At 35.3% G+C, this 17589-nt stretch overlaps 4 protein-coding genes across 4 annotated transcripts in view; 3 read left to right on the top strand and 1 right to left on the bottom strand.

Moving 5' to 3' along the window:
• The window catches only part of LOC129950020 (probable 3',5'-cyclic phosphodiesterase pde-5), a 37626-nt gene extending 36886 nt beyond the window's left edge, over nt 1-740 (top strand). The window contains 1 exon segment of the mRNA XM_056061781.1: nt 54-740. Within this exon segment, the coding sequence (XP_055917756.1) occupies nt 54-584 (531 nt within the window). The 3' untranslated portion in view covers nt 585-740.
• Nucleotides 741-4321: 3581 nt separating this feature from the next.
• Nucleotides 4322-6985, top strand: LOC129948979 (uncharacterized). The gene has a single exon (XM_056060145.1). The coding sequence runs from the start codon at nt 4322-4324 to the stop codon at nt 6983-6985; it is 2664 nt and encodes an 887-aa protein (XP_055916120.1).
• A 108-nt stretch (nt 6986-7093) lies between these two features.
• On the top strand, nt 7094-8761 carry LOC129948978 (uncharacterized). The gene has a single exon (XM_056060144.1). It carries the CDS (start codon nt 7094-7096, stop codon nt 8759-8761), a length of 1668 nt encoding a protein of 555 aa, XP_055916119.1.
• Nucleotides 8762-14063: 5302 nt separating this feature from the next.
• Nucleotides 14064-15792, bottom strand: LOC129949292 (dehydrogenase/reductase SDR family protein 7-like). Its single transcript, XM_056060661.1, has 5 exons — nt 15431-15792; nt 15220-15363; nt 14930-15149; nt 14466-14711; nt 14064-14399 (listed from the first exon to the last, which is right to left on the bottom strand). Exons 1-5 carry the CDS (start codon nt 15656-15658, stop codon nt 14191-14193), a joined length of 1047 nt encoding a protein of 348 aa, XP_055916636.1. The 5' UTR covers nt 15659-15792; the 3' UTR covers nt 14064-14190.
• Between the last annotated feature and the right edge of the window lie 1797 nt (nt 15793-17589).

Below are 17589 nucleotides of genomic sequence, written 5' to 3'. Positions count from 1 at the left end.
TTTTTTTTAAAGGCTCCTAAAATTTTTCTACAACTTTTATATATTTTTTTCAGGATGGTCATAATATTTTTGCTAAGCTCTCCAGTTCTGAGTACAAGCAAGTATTGGGTTTGATAAAACACTGCATTTTAGCCACAGACCTTGCTTTGTTCTTTCCCTACAAAACAAAACTACAAAATCTCATCGAAGAAGAGAAATTCACGTGGAGCAATCATGAACACCGTCTATTGATTCAAGCCATTGCAATGACAGCAAGTGATCTGTCGGCATCGGCCAAACCATGGGAAGTTCAAGAGAAAACCGTTAAGGTTATTTTTGAGGAATTCTACGATCAAGGTGATGCAGAACGTGCGGCTGGCCGCATTCCCATACCAATGATGGATCGTAATCAACCCGAAGAGCAGGCTAATTCACAAGTTGGCTTCTTGATGGGCATTTGTATTCCATGTTATTCACTGCTTTACCGATTGATACCCGAATCGAAACCCTTGCTGGATATGTGTCAAAAGAATTTGGAAAAATGGCAACAGATTGCTCATGAGGTCAGAGAGAAGCACAAAAAGCAGTATGCACTAGAGATTTAGAATGGAGGGTTTTATTATGATTTTTTTTTCTATAAATAATAATATTAAATAAAATAGCTATAGATATATATAAATGTCTTTGAACGACACAGTAAAAATAGTATAAAATATATATATTATAATATACTATACATATATGAATGTTTTTTAAGCTTATCTACAATGAGTTTTATTTTAATCCAAGATAAAGATATAAAAAAGCACGTTATTTCAGGTAATTAAAAAGGAATGATTTATTCATGCAAATAACTCCAAGTATGTAATTGATTGGTAAAAGAATAATAAGACCTTAGGCGATTTAAAACAATTACACAATGGTAACGTTGCTAATACCTAAAATACGTCAAATTTTACAAAAATTATAAAGCCAATTGAATTGAAAAATACAAAAAAGAAATACAAATAAAAAGGGTCAACTTCGTAAACTTGTTTATAGTAGAAGTAAAATGTTTTTTTATTTTCAACTTAATATTTTTATACATTTTCGAGTTAAACTTGAAGGAAAGTTATGTTGAAAGATTTAAAAAAACTAACGACAATGACATAAAGAGTCGTCTGTCGGGTAAGTAAAAAGATACAAATAATTTTTCATTTAAGTTTATTTATAAAAAAGATGCAATTTTGATTTTAGATAAATTAAAAGAGAAATCCTAAATTTTAAAGTGATGTGTACACGTTCATAGTTCACACTATTTTCAAATCAAATGAACTCTGTTAAGATTTGTTTTCTATAGCTTAGAGCCACGTAAATATATCTCCAGAGTCTGTTCCAATCAGCCCTGCAATTTTCGTTAAGGACAGTAATAATTTCAGCTTCATTTAGAGTTGCCTTTTCAAAATGTCTTAACCTGAATTCTCTTAGTACGGTACACCTGCTGGGAAATGTTGTATATCTTTCTCTTCTCTCAGGTTGCACAGGCTACATAATATTGATGCGTTGCCTCCACGCCTATTTCCGTTGAGTGAGATAAGATCGCATGTAGCTTTGAAAATCCATGATATTTTGTAAGGCTCCAAGTCATCTGTTATGTATTGCGGTCCTATTGACCAAACCTGTTTCCGACCATATTAATCTCCTTAACCCAAAAAAGGTGTTTTGCTAAGAGGATTTTGGTAAGTTGCTTAGGTAGTCTCGTGTCACTGTATTGAAATATAGTCTAGTATAGGTGTTAGTCCAGTGTATAGTAGTGCCTGTCTTCAGCTGCGGTTTCAATCGATAATGCATAGTTTGGAGTGCATGATGGTAGCTTTTAAACTCTTTTCAGAAAGTATCGTTATAGCTTATTCACTTCATCAAAAGTTCCAAAACCCCAGACTTGTTCACTATAAGTTGAATAGCTCTGCACACTGGTTGATATTCTGCTTACTCAAAAAACAATGCCATGTCGCGTCAAAACTGTTCTTTGCTGCTGCATTACTTTTCCCTACATGCTTAAAAAAGTTCATCTTTGCAGTGAGCAGAACACCAAGATACGTGTACTGAGGTCCTATCCGAATGTCTTCTCCATTGAAAATCAACTTTTCCCTATTTGATAGCCTGCCACCATTTCGGAAGACCATTATTTCCGATTTTAATAGATTCACATTGAGATAAAGACCTCTTTCAATAATCGCATGTAGATCATTTATATATAAAACAAAAAGAAAAGGTGTTAAAAGGCATCCTTGTTTCAACCCAGTGTTTCTAAGTACTCCGATAACTCCCTTCCTATCCACACTGCTGATTGAGTATCAGAGTATATGCACTCAAGCAGGTTTACAAATTTAGTTGAGACTCCCATTTCACGTTGCTTGAGCATTAATGCCTGTTTGGAGATTTTATAAAATGCCACCTTTAAGTCCACGAAAAAAGCATAGACTTTCATTTTTTCAGCCAGCCTGATATTCTGTTAATATGTTATTTTGTTCCACCCAATTATACAACCTTTCATTGGACTCCCATCATGTTTTTTGCTATACGATTCATGAACGAAAATCCACTGTAATTGCTTAAATCATATGTGTTGCCCTTTTTGAAAATTGGAAAAATCACAGATTTAGTGAAAGTTTCTTCTACCCTGCATTCTTCATATATTTTGCTGTATGTCGTTGCGAGTTGTTCCAGCATTTATTAGAAACTCATATGGAATCCTATCTTCTCCTTCCGCCTTATTGAGCTTAACGTTTCTCAGCATATTCCTTAATTCACCAACACAAAATGGCATATCTAATGTTGAGTCCTCGACGAAGTTCGCTACATAAAGTGTGCTGCTCATTTTTTGCCTTGCATTTAGAAGGTCTCTAAAATATGCTTGAAATTCCAAAGCAGTTATGTCAGCCATCTCTTGGTCTTGGTTTTTTATCTCCTTGGCTAGGCGCCACCAGTCTCTGCTGTCTCGAACTGTATTAATTTTGAATTCTATTTGTTCTTAGTATAATTTTTTGCATTTTTTACAAACATTTTTATAGTCTTGTTGAGATTTCAAATAGCATGGTTTAGTCTCTTAGCCTTAAACTTGTTTATAAATACATTAATTTTGGGGTTTTAAAATTGTATTTAATCATATAAAATCTCTTGTTCAGACCAAAACTGCCAAGAATATAATTTGGTTGAATGCTTGTCACATGTTTGTTACACTTTTAAATGATTTAGAGATAAAGCGAACGTCTCAGTAATTTTTTGAGATTATAAAAATAGTCTTGTCACATGAGATGTGATTCAGATAGTCTTCGAATAATTTATTTTTTTGAGAAATTAAATAAATAATGAAAAATTAAAACGGCTGATTCAAGCTTTCCTCACAAACGTTTTTATCTTAGGTGAACATTGAATTCTGTAAGAATTTAAATTGAAAAAGCTTAAAATGTGTCTGGGAAGCAGAATGCTGAAAATAAGACTTCTCGGACACACATTTTTGATTGCAGGAGATTTTTTAATGCATCACTCGTGTGGATATTATTTTGACCTCAAAATCCGTAAAAATACCATTTTTGAACGATCTTCCCCGAACACGGCTGAAAAAAAACCTTGCCAGACGGTTGAGTTTTGTAAGAATGAAATAGAGAGAGAAGGATCAGTGATCAAATCGAAGCCGACGAAATCGGACGCCGCGAAAATAAACAATTATTAAACGATAGTACAAGAGTAAAAATTAAATAAAAGTTCTGTATAAACAAAAACGAGAAATAAATGTATCTTATTGATTAAACATTTTGTTAAAATTAACATTGAGTTTTGTCGACGTAAACGTACAGTTTTAATAATTTTATTCGCGATATTTCATCTTAGATTTCGTTTCGTCTTCGCTGCCACTACTATATACGAGAAGATGCTCTTGTATACACATACACATGCTATTGCCAAAAAGAATCAAACGTATCGTCTTACCGCCGCCGTTAAATTCAAAATAATCTCTGTTATCGCCAAAACAGAAGGGAAAACAGAGACAAACGTTGCCTCACTAACCCGACGCCAAATTTACTCTTCAAATTTACACTTCTCTGTTACCGCCAACACAGAGGGAGTAAGAGAGACGAACGTGAGTCTCATTTCCCCACCCAGCCGCCAATTCGTAATTTGCTGTTCTTGCCAACACAGACAAATTTGCGTTCTCTCAAAAGAGAATAGAATAGACACGGAAAAAAGCAAAAAGTTTACCGTTTTGAAAAGAGGATGGTAGTTTTTTCTTAACGAGTAAAGCAACATTCTTTTCTCATTCGCATCTCTGAACAGTTTAAATTGCATTTATTAAAATAAAATGCCGAATAACGATCAAGAAACACCGCCAATGGATGTCACCATAATGACAGGATTAGTATCCAGCATAAATGCTTTAAAAGCCGCCGTGGAAGAACTTAGAAAAGATACTGCCGAGAGCCAAACCGCCATCAAAGATCTCAGCATCCAAGTAGAAGCACTGCCCATTCAAAACAGAGACTCCTTGGACACGTCTGCTGACCATTTCTCAACGCCACCGGTAGGTAATAATCTCCTTATTCCAGCAGGTGATTTGACGAGCACACGAATTTACGATCTGCCAACCTTCTCTGGAAATGCCGAGGAATGGCCATTATTTTTTGCGAGTTTTGAGGATACCACTGAGGCCTTCAAATACAGCAACAGGCAAAATTTAATGCGCCTTCAAAAATGCTTAGTTGGTGCAGCAAGGGAAGCGGTAGTATCAATGCTCATTTATCCAAGTGAAGTGCCGAAAATCATCGATGAGCTACAGTTCACGTTTGGAAGACCCGAACACATGGTTAGGTATCAGCTTAGTAAGATCAAAGCCATACCAATTATACCAGAAAATAAAATCGATCAAATTGTGGTATATTCGACCAAAGTTCGAAATGTGGTGTCGTTCCTAAAAGCGTCAAAATGTGAACGACAGCTTTCAGATCCAAATCTCTTGGACGAACTTGTTGTAAAGTTGCCGACCAGTAAAGAATTTGAATGGATCAAACACAGTCTGGATATAAAGCCGTACGCATCGATCGAACACTTTTCAGCTTGGCTGAGCACACTAGCCAGAATAATGGGGAAAATGCCACCACCACTCCAAAGTACTTCCAGATTGACTCCTCAAGTGGCACAACGTAGAGTAATGCATGCAACCGAAACAGTAGCAAGAGAATTTAAATGCTGCCACTGTGGATTAAATCATAAACTTGCCAATTGTGAACAATTTAAGACGGATCTAAACGTTGAGGATCGTTGGACCAAAGTTAAAGCCAATCAACTGTGTTTCTCGTGCTTGAACAAAGGCCACAGTTCATTAGTATATGGTATGAAAAAGATCTTTGGCATATCAGGATGCAGGAGATACCATCATCACAGTCTTCATGAAGAAATTCCCCAATCAAGATTAAACGCACAGCCAATCTTGAATTGTGACACACCAGATGACACCGGTCAGATGTTTAAGATTTTGCCGGTTACCTTGTATGGTCCTACAGGCAAAATAGATACCTACGTAATGTTCGATGAAGGCTCAGCTATATCCCTTATGGAAGAAGATACAGCCGTGAGGCTTGGACTGAAAGGTCAACATGAGCCTTTGAAATTACAATGGTATGGACAAAAGGTAACTACGGAAGAATCTCGAAAAGTTAGTCTGGAAATCGAAGGTCTAGAAGAAAACCAGCGTTTCAACATCAAAAATGTAACAACTATTAAAAACCTCAACCTACCTGTCCAGTCATTTATGAAGTCGGATTACAACTACCCCAAGTTCTTACCACTTCAGGAGTACACCGAGGCCAGACCAGTTATATTGCTAGGATTAGACTATGTTCATCTTAGTGCTTCATCAACAGTTGTAGAATCTGGCCAAACAACACCGATCGCCGCAAAAACTAAGCTAGGCTGGGTTGCTTACGGACCAAGAACAACAACTCCAAATCCTATGTTCCTTCACATCCGCCAAAGAGACACCAACTTAAATCAAATCGTGACAGACTTTATTGCAACAGAAAACTTTGGTGCAAATGAATCGTGTCCAATTCCTGAGTCAACGCAAAACATTAAGGCCAAAGAAATAATGAAAAATACTACCAGAAAAATCGGCAAACGGTATGAGATCGGGTTGCTTTGGAGGGAGTTTGTGCCTACACTCTTTAACAGCTTCTCGATGGCACTGAAACGCCTTATCAGCATAGAAAAAAAGATGAGCCGAGAACTCGAGTTTGCCGACAGGTATCGTGAAGGTATAAGGAAATATGTTGACAGTGGATATGCTAGGAAACTATTCGAAGACGAGATAAACAACACAAGGCATGCAGTATGGTATTTGCCGCATTTTGCCGTTCAAAGTCCGCATAAGCCAAATAGAGTGCGAATAGTGTTTGACGCCGCTGCCACTTCTCATGGCATTTCACTTAACTCTGTTTTGTCTAAGGGACCCGAACAGGCAAAACCACTCATCGGCATATTATTCCAGTTTCGTCAAGATGTCATCGGAGTCGCAGCTGATATAAGGGAAATGTTCTCCCAAGTTCGCATCATTCCCGAGGATCAACATGCACAGCGTTTTCTGTGGAGGGATGGTGACCAGAATAAGCCAGTCCAACAATTCGCAATGGTGTCAATGATTTTTGGAGCAGTTTGTTCACCGTGTTGTGCCGAATGGATAAAGAACATCAATGCCAAACGATTTGAAGACACGTATCCCGAGGCGTCTGCCGCAGTCATTGGTAAGCATTATGTCGATGATTTTGTATGTAGCTTTCCAAATGAAGAAGAAGCCGAACGAATTTGTATACAAGTCACCATCATCAATGCAGAAGCAGGGTTCCAGCTACGTAATTTTGTTTCTAATTCATCAAAGTTAGAAACAACAATGAATGGAGTGGCCATTACTGAATCGAAGAAAATCAGCATGGAACGTCAAGCTACATCGGAAAAAATTCTTGGAATGTTCTGAGATACGACAACAGATTCCTTCAATTTTGAAACCAAATTCCACCGCATTCCACAAAAGGTTTTAGAATCTCGTCGACCACCAACCAAAAGGGAACTTCTTGGAATAGTAATGGCAATATTCGACCCCTTTGGATTTTTAGCCGACTTTTTGATTTTTTCAAAAATCCTGGTTCAAGAATGTTGGAAAGTAAGCATTGACTGGGATGACCCAATACCTACTGAGCTACATATCAAATGGTCTGCATGGTGGAACGAGTTTCAACAGGTAAAAGCCTTTCAAATATCACGATGTTATTCGCCGCATATCCGCCTTTCAAACAACACCGAGCTGCACGTATTCGTAGATGCCAGCCAAAGTGCCTTTGCAGCCGTTGGTTATTTTCGTATTGTCACAGAAAACCGAATTGAATTAAGCTTTGTAGCAGGAAAAACTAGAACTGCCCCTAAGAAATTGATGTCCGTTCCTAGACTGGAGCTACAAGCAGCCATACTTGGTTTACGTCTAAGCAGGTCCATCATTCAAAGTCACGAGATCAAAATAGCGAAAACAATTTTCTGGAGCGATTCCCCAACCGTACTCTACTGGATTCACTCACATGAACGTAGGTACAAACCCTTTGTTGGCCACCGAATTTCGGAAATCATTAGCAACACCGATCCGAACCAATGGCGCTGGGTGCCAACTTCAGATAACTCAGCAGATGCAGCCACTCGCCCTACGTTCCCACCGAAATTCAACTGCAGTAGTCGATGGATTCAGGGACCTGATTTTTTGAAAGACAACGAACAACATTGGCCAGCGTTCCAGTTAGAAAAAACAAACATAGCATCCGAAGAAGAAATCCAAACGAAGACAGTCTTATGTTGCCAGGCGAGTAGACCTTTTATTCAATTTACTAAGTATTCTTCTTATTTTAAGCTAAAACGAGTAACCGCATGGGTGGTAAGATTTGCGAAAATTAAGGCAAAAATCGACGTACCGAAAGGCCCTCTCTTAGTTTCTGATATGGTGGCTGCGGAGCAGTTCATTTGCCGAATCGTCCAAAAAGAAGAATACCGTCTTGAGATAGCCGCTTTGAAAGGGGGTAAACCTATTTCTAAATCCAGTTCAATTTATGCCCTGACGCCGTATTTGGACGAAAAAGGTTTTCTGAGAATTCAAGGCCGATTAGATGAAGCACTTTGTCTACCATACAGTGCACGAAGACCCATAATACTGCCACAAAATCATACAGTATCTCGACTTATTGCTGAAAGTTTCCACCGGAGGTATCACCACCAAAATGTCGCTGTCTTTATCAACCAAATCCGTCAAATATTCTGGATGCCTCGCTTAAAAACTATCTTAAAAGATGTACAAAAGGAGTGTTCAATATGTAAGATTGACAGAGCCGCCCCAAAACCGCCTTTAATGGGACAACTACCTACCGACCATACAGGTGTTGATCTATTTGGACCCTTGAATGTATCTATAGGGCGACGCCGTGAGAAAAGGTGGGTGGTCATATTCACATGCCTTACCATCCGAGCAGCACATTTCGAAATTGCCGAAAGCTTATCAACAAACGCTTTCATAATATGCCTGAAGAACTTCATCAACCGTCGTGGGTCACCAGTGTCCATTCGATGCGATAATGGCACCAATTTCATCGGTGCACAGAGGGAATTGAAGAAAAATGAATGTCTCTTGGACACCGATCGAATTATAGACGAATCCACCAAACAAAATATCGAGTGGATCTTCAATTGCCCTGCAAACGACTTATCAAAATTGTGAAGCTCCTGTTCTCAAAAACACTGAAGGATGAGGCACCTAGAATTGAGAGTCTTCGATGTGCTCTTTTGGAAGCAGAAAACATCATGAATTCCCGACCGCTCACTGAAATTCCGCTGTCCAGTGACCAAGACGAGCCGCTAACACCGAACCACTTTTTGTTAGGGTGTGTTAACTCGACCCAGACACCACATCCCGTCGACATCAAAATATGCTTACAAAAGCAATGGCGAATCGCACAAAACTTGAAGGATCGTTTATGGAAGAGATGGGTTGTAGAATACCTACCACAACTTTTACGCCGTTCCAAGTGGCATGACAAACCACCACAGCTTAAAGTCAACGATCTGGTTATCATTTGCGATCATAATCAACCTCGTAGCCAATGGCAAAAGGGACGAGTTACAAAGGTTGTCCCAGCTAAGGACGGCCACATCAGAATAGCCGAAGTGAAAACTGCAAATGCCCTTCTAAGACGCCCTGCCAATAAACTAGCCGTTTTGACGATTGATGGTGAATCCTAGAGGATCCACGGGGGGTGGATTGTAAGAATGAAATAGAGAGAGAAGGATCAGTGATCAAATCGAAGCCGACGAAATCGGACGCCGCGAAAATAAACAATTATTAAACGATAGTACAAGAGTAAAAATTAAATAAAAGTTCTGTATAAACAAAAACGAGAAATAAATGTATCTTATTGAATAAACATTTTGTTAAAATTAACATTGAGCTTTGTCGACGTAAACGTACAAGTTTCTTATAACGTTGCATATAACAACACATTTATATAAATTAATTTTGTTTATCACTCCACTCCCAAAATTTAACGACTGCTGTCAAGATCAAACACACAAAAATCGCATCTATTGAAAAATTGCAAGAATAGTTCCTTTCTTCATGGAAAATAACTTTTTTGATTGTTGGTGTTTTTTTAGTTGCGACATTTAGGAATTATATGTCAAGTTTTGTATTTGTAAAAAAATTCGAATTTAAGATTTTAACCAAACATGGCATTACGATGGCAGAGAAGTCGAAAAATTTGATCTCCCAATTCCGTCCGTGTGATTGTCCTGGCCCCTACAGCTCAAAGTATTGCATCGATTGACTTCAAATTTGAAAATTAAGGGTTTGAGTCAATTCGAGTTAGGCATCTTCAAATGTCCCATAGCAAGGAAATAAAAATAGCTACAATTTACCTTCTCTGAAGACTTGTAGCGACCATATAATTCACAGTAGCTCTATGTAACTCATATTATATGGATTCTCGATTTATTCGAGAAAATATGCGTCAAGACAATTTGTAATGGTCATCTTCTGATGAGCCCAACCATTACATCGGGGCAAAACGCATGTATGAACACCATGCTGGTTTATTTTTATATTCATTTGTTTTTATTTTAAATCATATTTATTAAATTAAACGGTGTTCAGGAAAAAACAATTCGACTGTTAACACAGTCAAACATTTTATTTTTTTAAAGAATGGGTGACCGGGTGTTCCTCAAGGTAGTCATCTTGGACCACTTCTTTTTATCATTTTTATTAACGACTTACCATTACATTTCACCTTTTCTAGCAATCACAGTCCATTATATTATAATTATAAACATGAAAACGACATTTTACAAAGACTTGATAGCCATAAGAATCTAGCCGTAATCTTCGATTCTAAAATGAATTTATCAAATCACATAGACCATGTGATCTCAAAAGCAAACTCTATGCTAGGGTTTGTTTTTCGAAATTCAAAGGATTTCTTTATTCTAGTCTCGTACGACCACATTTATACTGTACTGTTATATGGAGCCTCTATACGGCGTCTAGCATTCGTCGTATAGAAAATGTTCAAAAAAGGTTCACAAAGTTTACCTTACGGAAAATGTCTGGTTGTTTAAATGTTCCATCTTATGAGAAGAGGTGTATTTTAATTTATCTAAAACCTCTTGCTCAGAGAAGAAAATTAAACTCAATACTTTTAGGTTTTGGTGTCTTAAATTTTAATATTGACTGTCCAGTTTTGTTATCTATGTTTTTATTTATGCGCCTTCTAGAATCTTGCGCCCTCGTTACTGCAATTTTTTAAATGTTCCTTACTACAGTAGTATTCATGCTAAGTATAATTCTATTACAAGAGCTTGTATGGATTTTAATGAATATGATTTTGCAATTGACTTTAATATTAATAGAAATGTTTTGAACCATAAATTATTAAATTTGTTATAATGCTATAAGTAAATTATGTATTTTATTTTTATGTTATGTATTGGTAAACAAAAATTTTAACTTTTTTGTGCCACACGGAATTTTTTGCTTAAGTTGGTGATCATAAGAAAAAATAAATAGTTACAAAAAATTGTATTCTATTGAGCAATTTAAAATAGTGCATGTTTCGCTTCTTGTTGGTCCCTTTAACGCTAACATATTTGGGTTCCATTTGCCCTGGTACCGCTTTTCCATATTCAAAATGTCCTGATGGAACCTCTCACCGTGCTCGTCGCTGACAGCCCCTAAATTGTCAGGAAAAAAATCCAGGTCCGAGTCTAAAAAGTGGATCTTAAGTGACATGTTGCAACCCAAAGCTTTATATGTCATTAACAGCTCCATAACCAACTTCTTGTTCTGAAGTGCTGATCACGGTTTCGAAAGTAGATAACTTTTGTGTTACTATGTAGAAAATTCCATTCTTTAAGATTATAATAGTTCTGATTGTTTTTTGGACAAATTTAGATCCCGAACTATATCATTTAAGTCTCCTTGAGTTATGAAATGTGGTTTGTTTGCAATTCCTTCAAACTGAAAGTCATCGTCCTCGTGAACACATTCAAATGAAGTGGACGATTGTGAATGGTTATTCTCAACAGACGTAGTTGCAACTGGTAATAGTTCTGGCAATTTTGTACAATCAGAGACTGGTCTTATAGCCGAAGATAAGTTAGGGTAAATAACTGTTTTTTCTTGTAATTTATACCGTTTATGTCAGTGAGACAAAAATAGCAATCCGAAACGTGATCTCGGTCCATATCATGGGTACTGCAAAATGGCATAAGTCATACGCCTTTCTTCCAGTCGGTTAAATTTTTCACACACGTTATGCAACAGACATGAGGAGCCCAGGATTTGCCTTGGTGGGCGACATCTTTGTTTTTTTAATGTCAGTTCTTCGCAAATATAACAGAAACAGTGGATCATTGTTACACTTCCTCGACATGTTCACAGGGTAAATGCTAAAACAAAAAAGGTGTTAAAATGCAGCCACAAATATTTTTTAAACGGTTTACTTGGAAGCGCTTCCGTTAATTTGCTGCTTAGCACAGGTTTTGAGTTATACCGTATCACAACAAAACTGAGCCTAATTGACACGTGACAATTGTGATTTAATAATGAGATTAGATTGACAAAACAAAATTAGTTCGTGTGGCAAAACCAGTGTTGGCTAGTCTTATTATTAGTCTAAATAGAGTGTGTCACTTTTAAGACGAATAAATAAATAAATAACAATAGTCCCCATACAAATTTCTTGGTCAAAAATTCAAAATTCAAATTTTCTTAAAAACAAATTGATAGAATTTTTTAAAATATTCGGTAAAATTTGTTGTTCTTAATTTGCCTTCTTTCAATATAAAAAATAATATTTTTGCATTGCAGCAGAAGGGTACCCCCCATAGAACAGCTTTATTGTTTTTAAGTTTTCTCAAGAACTAATCAACGTTTTTCAATAAATTTGTTTCTGCCCAAGCTCATTTGATGACCAAAAATATCATTGTTTTTATTTTTGATTTTTAAAAACGCTCTAACGATTTCCAAATAAAAGATTTGAAAAATTTAGGATTTTTTGAGAAATGAAATAACGTTTCAATTTTTAAAAACAAACTTTCAAGTACATTTTTAAATCTTAAAATATAAGAAATACTTTAAAACATACAGTCTTATTTAAAAACGCTGTATAGAGCCTACATAAAGTTATGTTATCTCTATAATGCCTCTAAACACAAAAATGCTATTTATAAAACTTATACAAGGTTGCATAGTCCCATAATAAGCTAAACGCGTTTTGAGGTTGAATAGAGCCTACATAAGGAAATTATTGTTATTATTATTTCGTAAATGTCATTTTGATTTCTCTCCTCTCTTTTTGAAATTAAAATAAAAACAATAATGCCTCTCGAGTTTAGCTCGTGAGCCGAAGAAACGAAGAATCTAAAAAAAATATAGATTTTCGAAAGGGAATATCATACAAATAATTGGAATTATTTTGTTATATTTTAGTTGCTATGACAACTAGCAGATTTTATAGTACTTTTGGCACTTTTTTTGATATAAGCATTGTATAACTAAAATTTATAGCAGATTTTTTTATAAATAGGAATTTTTGCAACGTTACATAGAGCCTACATAAATCCTTATTCACTGTATAACTATTCATCTGTTTAGCGAATTCTATTAAATAAGACTGATACTCCTTGCAACATGAGTAAGTTCGTGCTTCCCAGTGGTGCATTTTATTTTCTTAAGCAAATCTACCCATGGCATAATTTTCTACATTTTTGGTTCTATATTTTCAAACTTTTCTTTTATTGAGATCAAATAAAAAATTATCTGAAATTTACCTAAGCTCAAAACATTAGGTATTTCAAAGGCAAAAAAAGGATACACATATCTGAAATAAAACCAATGCTTTAGGCGAACGTTAAAAACTATTGATTTGATTTTACCTGCCCAGCAGACAAATCAAACAAATTGTGTCAAATTTATTTCATAAAATAATTTTAATTTTTATTTATAATGTGAATTGCTTTACCCAACCATTTTCCCAATTCTAATATTCAAAATTGTAAGACCTTAGATTCAAATACTTCCCTGTTATCCCAACGCTCATATTGTGTTTAAACTTAAAATTTTAAAAGTTGAAAAGTTGTAATTACCTCTTGTGTGCATGTAAATTATAAAAAGAATTACATTATTTAAAAAAATATAATTTTGAAATAATTTTTGAAAATCTCAAAAATTCGATCACAAAATTTTAAATTTGTTTAAAGTTTTTATAAAAGCGCACAAATTAAAATGTTGAATCTAATCCAAAAACAGGTCGATTAGATAATCATTTTAACTTTCAAAATTCATCATCAATTAAGCTATGAGCACTACCTATGACGTTGATTTCTTAATCCGTTAATCTTCCGTTTCAATGTAAAATCCTTTTTTACTGAACAACACATTACAAGTGAAAGAAATGAATGTTTCATAAAAGTAACCAATCTTCAAGGTGCTGCGCAAATACTAGTATTAAATAAAATTACTATCAATCTTCTGTAAATACTTTAACTTATTTTTATTTTGTTGATTTACAATACACTAAATTCTAACAGAAATTCCCAAATTAAAAAATTAAATATTGTATATACACATATACATTCAATTGTTGTATTTCTCAATCAGTTCGTTTTGTGTGATGCTTCCAACTTACGCCCTCTCTTTTCCATTACCCAAAAATATACTGGTGGACATAATACTCTGAGATAATATGCAAGTTTCCCAGGAATCTGTGACAGTATAACGTCTTTTTCTTCTCGCAGCAAAGCTACTAGAATATCTTTTGCCATTTTGTCCGGACAAGTTCCAGCGGCAGTTGTATCGTCCATTTCTTTAAAATAAAAACAAACAAAGAATCAAAACAAAATACAAAATTATGATAACAATTTTAACGAACTTCCGTATGATTCTCCAGTTCCAGTCAATGCATTCATTGATAGCTTCGTTCGAATATATCCGGGACTGACTGTTGTGACTTTCAAGCCCTTGTGTGCTACTTCGGCACGCAGGGAGTCCGAAAATGCTTGTACAGCATGTTTTGATGCAGAATACGATGAGCGATATGGCAGTGCGAACTTTCCCTGCACGCTGCTCACGAACACAATATGACCCTCTCCCCGCTTGACCATAGACGGCAGCACGGCTAAAATTTCATAAATTTGTTTAGATTAATTACTGTTTGTTTATTTATTGAAATTCAGAGAAACAAAAAGCAATAAAACAAAATAAAAAGTAGGTTAGTGAAACGTGAAGATTTAAAAATCATAATTTTAGTTCAAAGAAAGATATCGCGACGGCAACATCGCTTGCCACTCAAGTATACAGATTATAATAAATAAGAAAACGTTTATCGGGACTAACCTTTTGTCAGTGCTACAGCTCCAAAATAATTGACTAGCATAACTTTAACATCGACATCGATAGCTGAAGTCATGACATCCGATCGCACACTGATCCCTCCGTTGTTTATTAGAATGTCAACTTTGTTGTGAATCTTAAGGATCTTATCGACGACACCTTGCAGACTATTCAATTCGGATAAGTCCAATGGCATCACAACTGGAGGATAGGTGACATCATTCTGGACAAAAAAACATAAACAAATTGGATTTCGTGGACTTTAAACTTGAACTTCACTCAAATGGACTTACCGCCTCGGTATTGAGTAACGACTTCCGTACTCTCTCGAGTTCATCTTGGCGGCGAGCTGCAAGAACTACCTTGCATCCAGCTTTGTAGAAAACATGAGCCAGAGCTTCCCCCAGACCGGAACTGGCACCGGTTATCACAACTACCTGTTAAGAGATTTGTGTACCTTCAAATTCGCATCAACTTCCATAAGTTCAACTATGTTTTTCATACCTTTCCGGGTAAGCAATTTCTGTATTTATTTTCTCTTGCTCTTTTCAGGAAGTTGAGAACTATAAGCGGCAGTGCAACGGGCATACAAATTGTCGCCATCATCCAGTAGAGGATTTTCCATTCGTTTCGTTCGGCTAGAGCTTTCATGTCCGGTGTCATTTTCGTATTTTTCGATTTTCGTTTTTCAAATTGTTGGAATAGTTTTTTTATTAAATTTTTCTTTTTCATGGATTAACTCTGGGAACTTAGGAAAAAGAAGTTTCTCCTTATCGTCTCGCTTACATTTATCAATTTTAATTTTGCAGTTTTGCACCCATCAGAAAATCATACCATCAGCTGGTATGAAACAGAAAAGTGACAGTTGGAGAGAGGATTTGTGTTTCGTTTGATATTTGTGTTTTGAGAACTGGAAGGAGAGTAGCCCAGTTTGAAAGCATTCAGTGATCAATCTAAAAAAAAATCGAGGTTTTTTACTATCTTGGTTTAATATTTGATTTGAGAGGCAGGAATATTTTAATTCAACGACTTTGATTAATTTATTGATTTTTAAGGGATATTTGATTTTTAATTACATTTTTTTTAATATTTCTTAAGCATCGCAAAAATAGGTTACAATATATTGAATTACTGGGACTATATTTTTCTAACAGCCCTATTATAGCTATCAACTATCAACTAGATACTTGATACATAACAATATTTTTGATGCATTGGTATTATGGCTATCAACTATCAACTTTGTTGATGAACTGTGAATTTTATCATTATTGTGAATGATTTTTTGACATTACTTGGTATTACGGATATCAAAAAAATAGATACACATCAATTATCATATCAACCACAAATTCTTGGTTGATACGTCTCAAATAAATTTAGAAAAAATTATAAAAGGTACGTTTTTTTCATTCTCTCCATAGAATAAAATATAAATTTAAAGAAACAGCGATTTGTTCGCATTTTTTTTTTTAAATTACTTTTTATTGACGATGTTTAATTCGGTTGCTATAGGAATATTTTTGCATGCAAACAAAAAACTAATATTTCAGGATTTTCAAAGGCAAAAAAAAAATTTAAGAAATTATATTATGACTTCGACGGAATTGTTTTTTGAAGGGAGTTATGATGAAGTTAACGCAAGTCAGCAACTCAAAATACGCAGAGCATTACGTGATTCTTCCAACCCAATGGATTTGGACGAACACATGTAATAAGATACTTTTCTTTAATTCTTCCATTGGCTGATGAAACTTCATTGTAGATTCATTCAAAACTTCAGGCTTTCCAAACAAGCCTTCCTGGAGGTGTTAAAAGATATTGGGGAAAAACTCGGATTGTTTTATTAGGTCCTCCGCCAGTTGCAATTGTCTCCATCTTATTTTTTGTAACTTTTTTTTTAAATTTTTGTTTTTTGATCAATCCATACCTATTAAAATCAAAACATTACAAATTGAATGTATACTCAAGCAAATTATACTCACTCTTTGCCACTTGGTTGAGTCGCGTTGTGGAGGCCCCAAACTATTCAACTCCACTGCGATAGCTTCCCACTTTTTTCCTAGGTCCACTTTGGACAACATCCCCCTTGCCACTTCAGGATTTTGCTAAATCAATTCTACCATTCTTTCCAATTGCTTCCTGTTACTTACTATTCTGTTCCTAAATAAAATATATTTTTTAAAATATGAAAACTTTTTTATTAGAACAACTTACATTTTCGCAAAACAATTTTAACTCCAGAAGTCCAGACACATAACAAAATTTTAAAACAATAATTGAAAACGTCAAACGAGAAAAATATCTCATTCACAATAAACTATTCAAAATCGGTTCAAAAATTAAAAGTTGATGTTCATAATACCGATTCATCAAATAGTTGATAGATATTATCAACTATCAAATTGATACTCATAATAGGGATGTAAGACTGTTATATATTATTTTTTTTTTAATTTAAAGTCTAGAAAAAGTGCATTCAACTTTTAATAGCATATTCCTTATTCTAAATTATTTTCTGAAACGTATGGGTTGATTGTAAGTGACATTTTAATGTAGTTTAGCCTCATTTGATCCCATTCTTGAGTTCTTCAATGTTTTCACTAACTGTACAATGGGAAAATAATAGCTCTCACCTAACCAATCACTTTCAATAGGCGTAT

The sequence above is a fragment of the Eupeodes corollae genome, chromosome 3, assembly GCF_945859685.1.
Source record: "Eupeodes corollae chromosome 3, idEupCoro1.1, whole genome shotgun sequence".
NCBI classification, from domain to species: domain Eukaryota; kingdom Metazoa; phylum Arthropoda; class Insecta; order Diptera; family Syrphidae; genus Eupeodes; species Eupeodes corollae.
Note: the sequence above shows the minus strand (reverse complement) of the source record. Positions and strands in the feature narration are given on the sequence as shown.

Coding starts and splice junctions, on each gene's coding strand:
- LOC129948979 (XM_056060145.1), top strand. CDS start 4,322: ATGCCGAATAACGATCAAGAAACACCGCCAATGGATGTCACCATAATG.
- LOC129948978 (XM_056060144.1), top strand. CDS start 7,094: ATGGCAATATTCGACCCCTTTGGATTTTTAGCCGACTTTTTGATTTTT.
- LOC129949292 (XM_056060661.1), bottom strand. CDS start 15,658: ATGAAAAAGAAAAATTTAATAAAAAAACTATTCCAACAATTTGAAAAA. Junction 15,364..15,430: donor GAAATTGCTTACCCGGAAAG/GTATGAAAAACA, acceptor ATCTCTTAACAG/GTAGTTGTGATAACCGGTGC. Junction 14,400..14,465: donor AACTGGAGAATCATACGGAA/GTTCGTTAAAAT, acceptor TTTATTTTAAAG/AAATGGACGATACAACTGCC.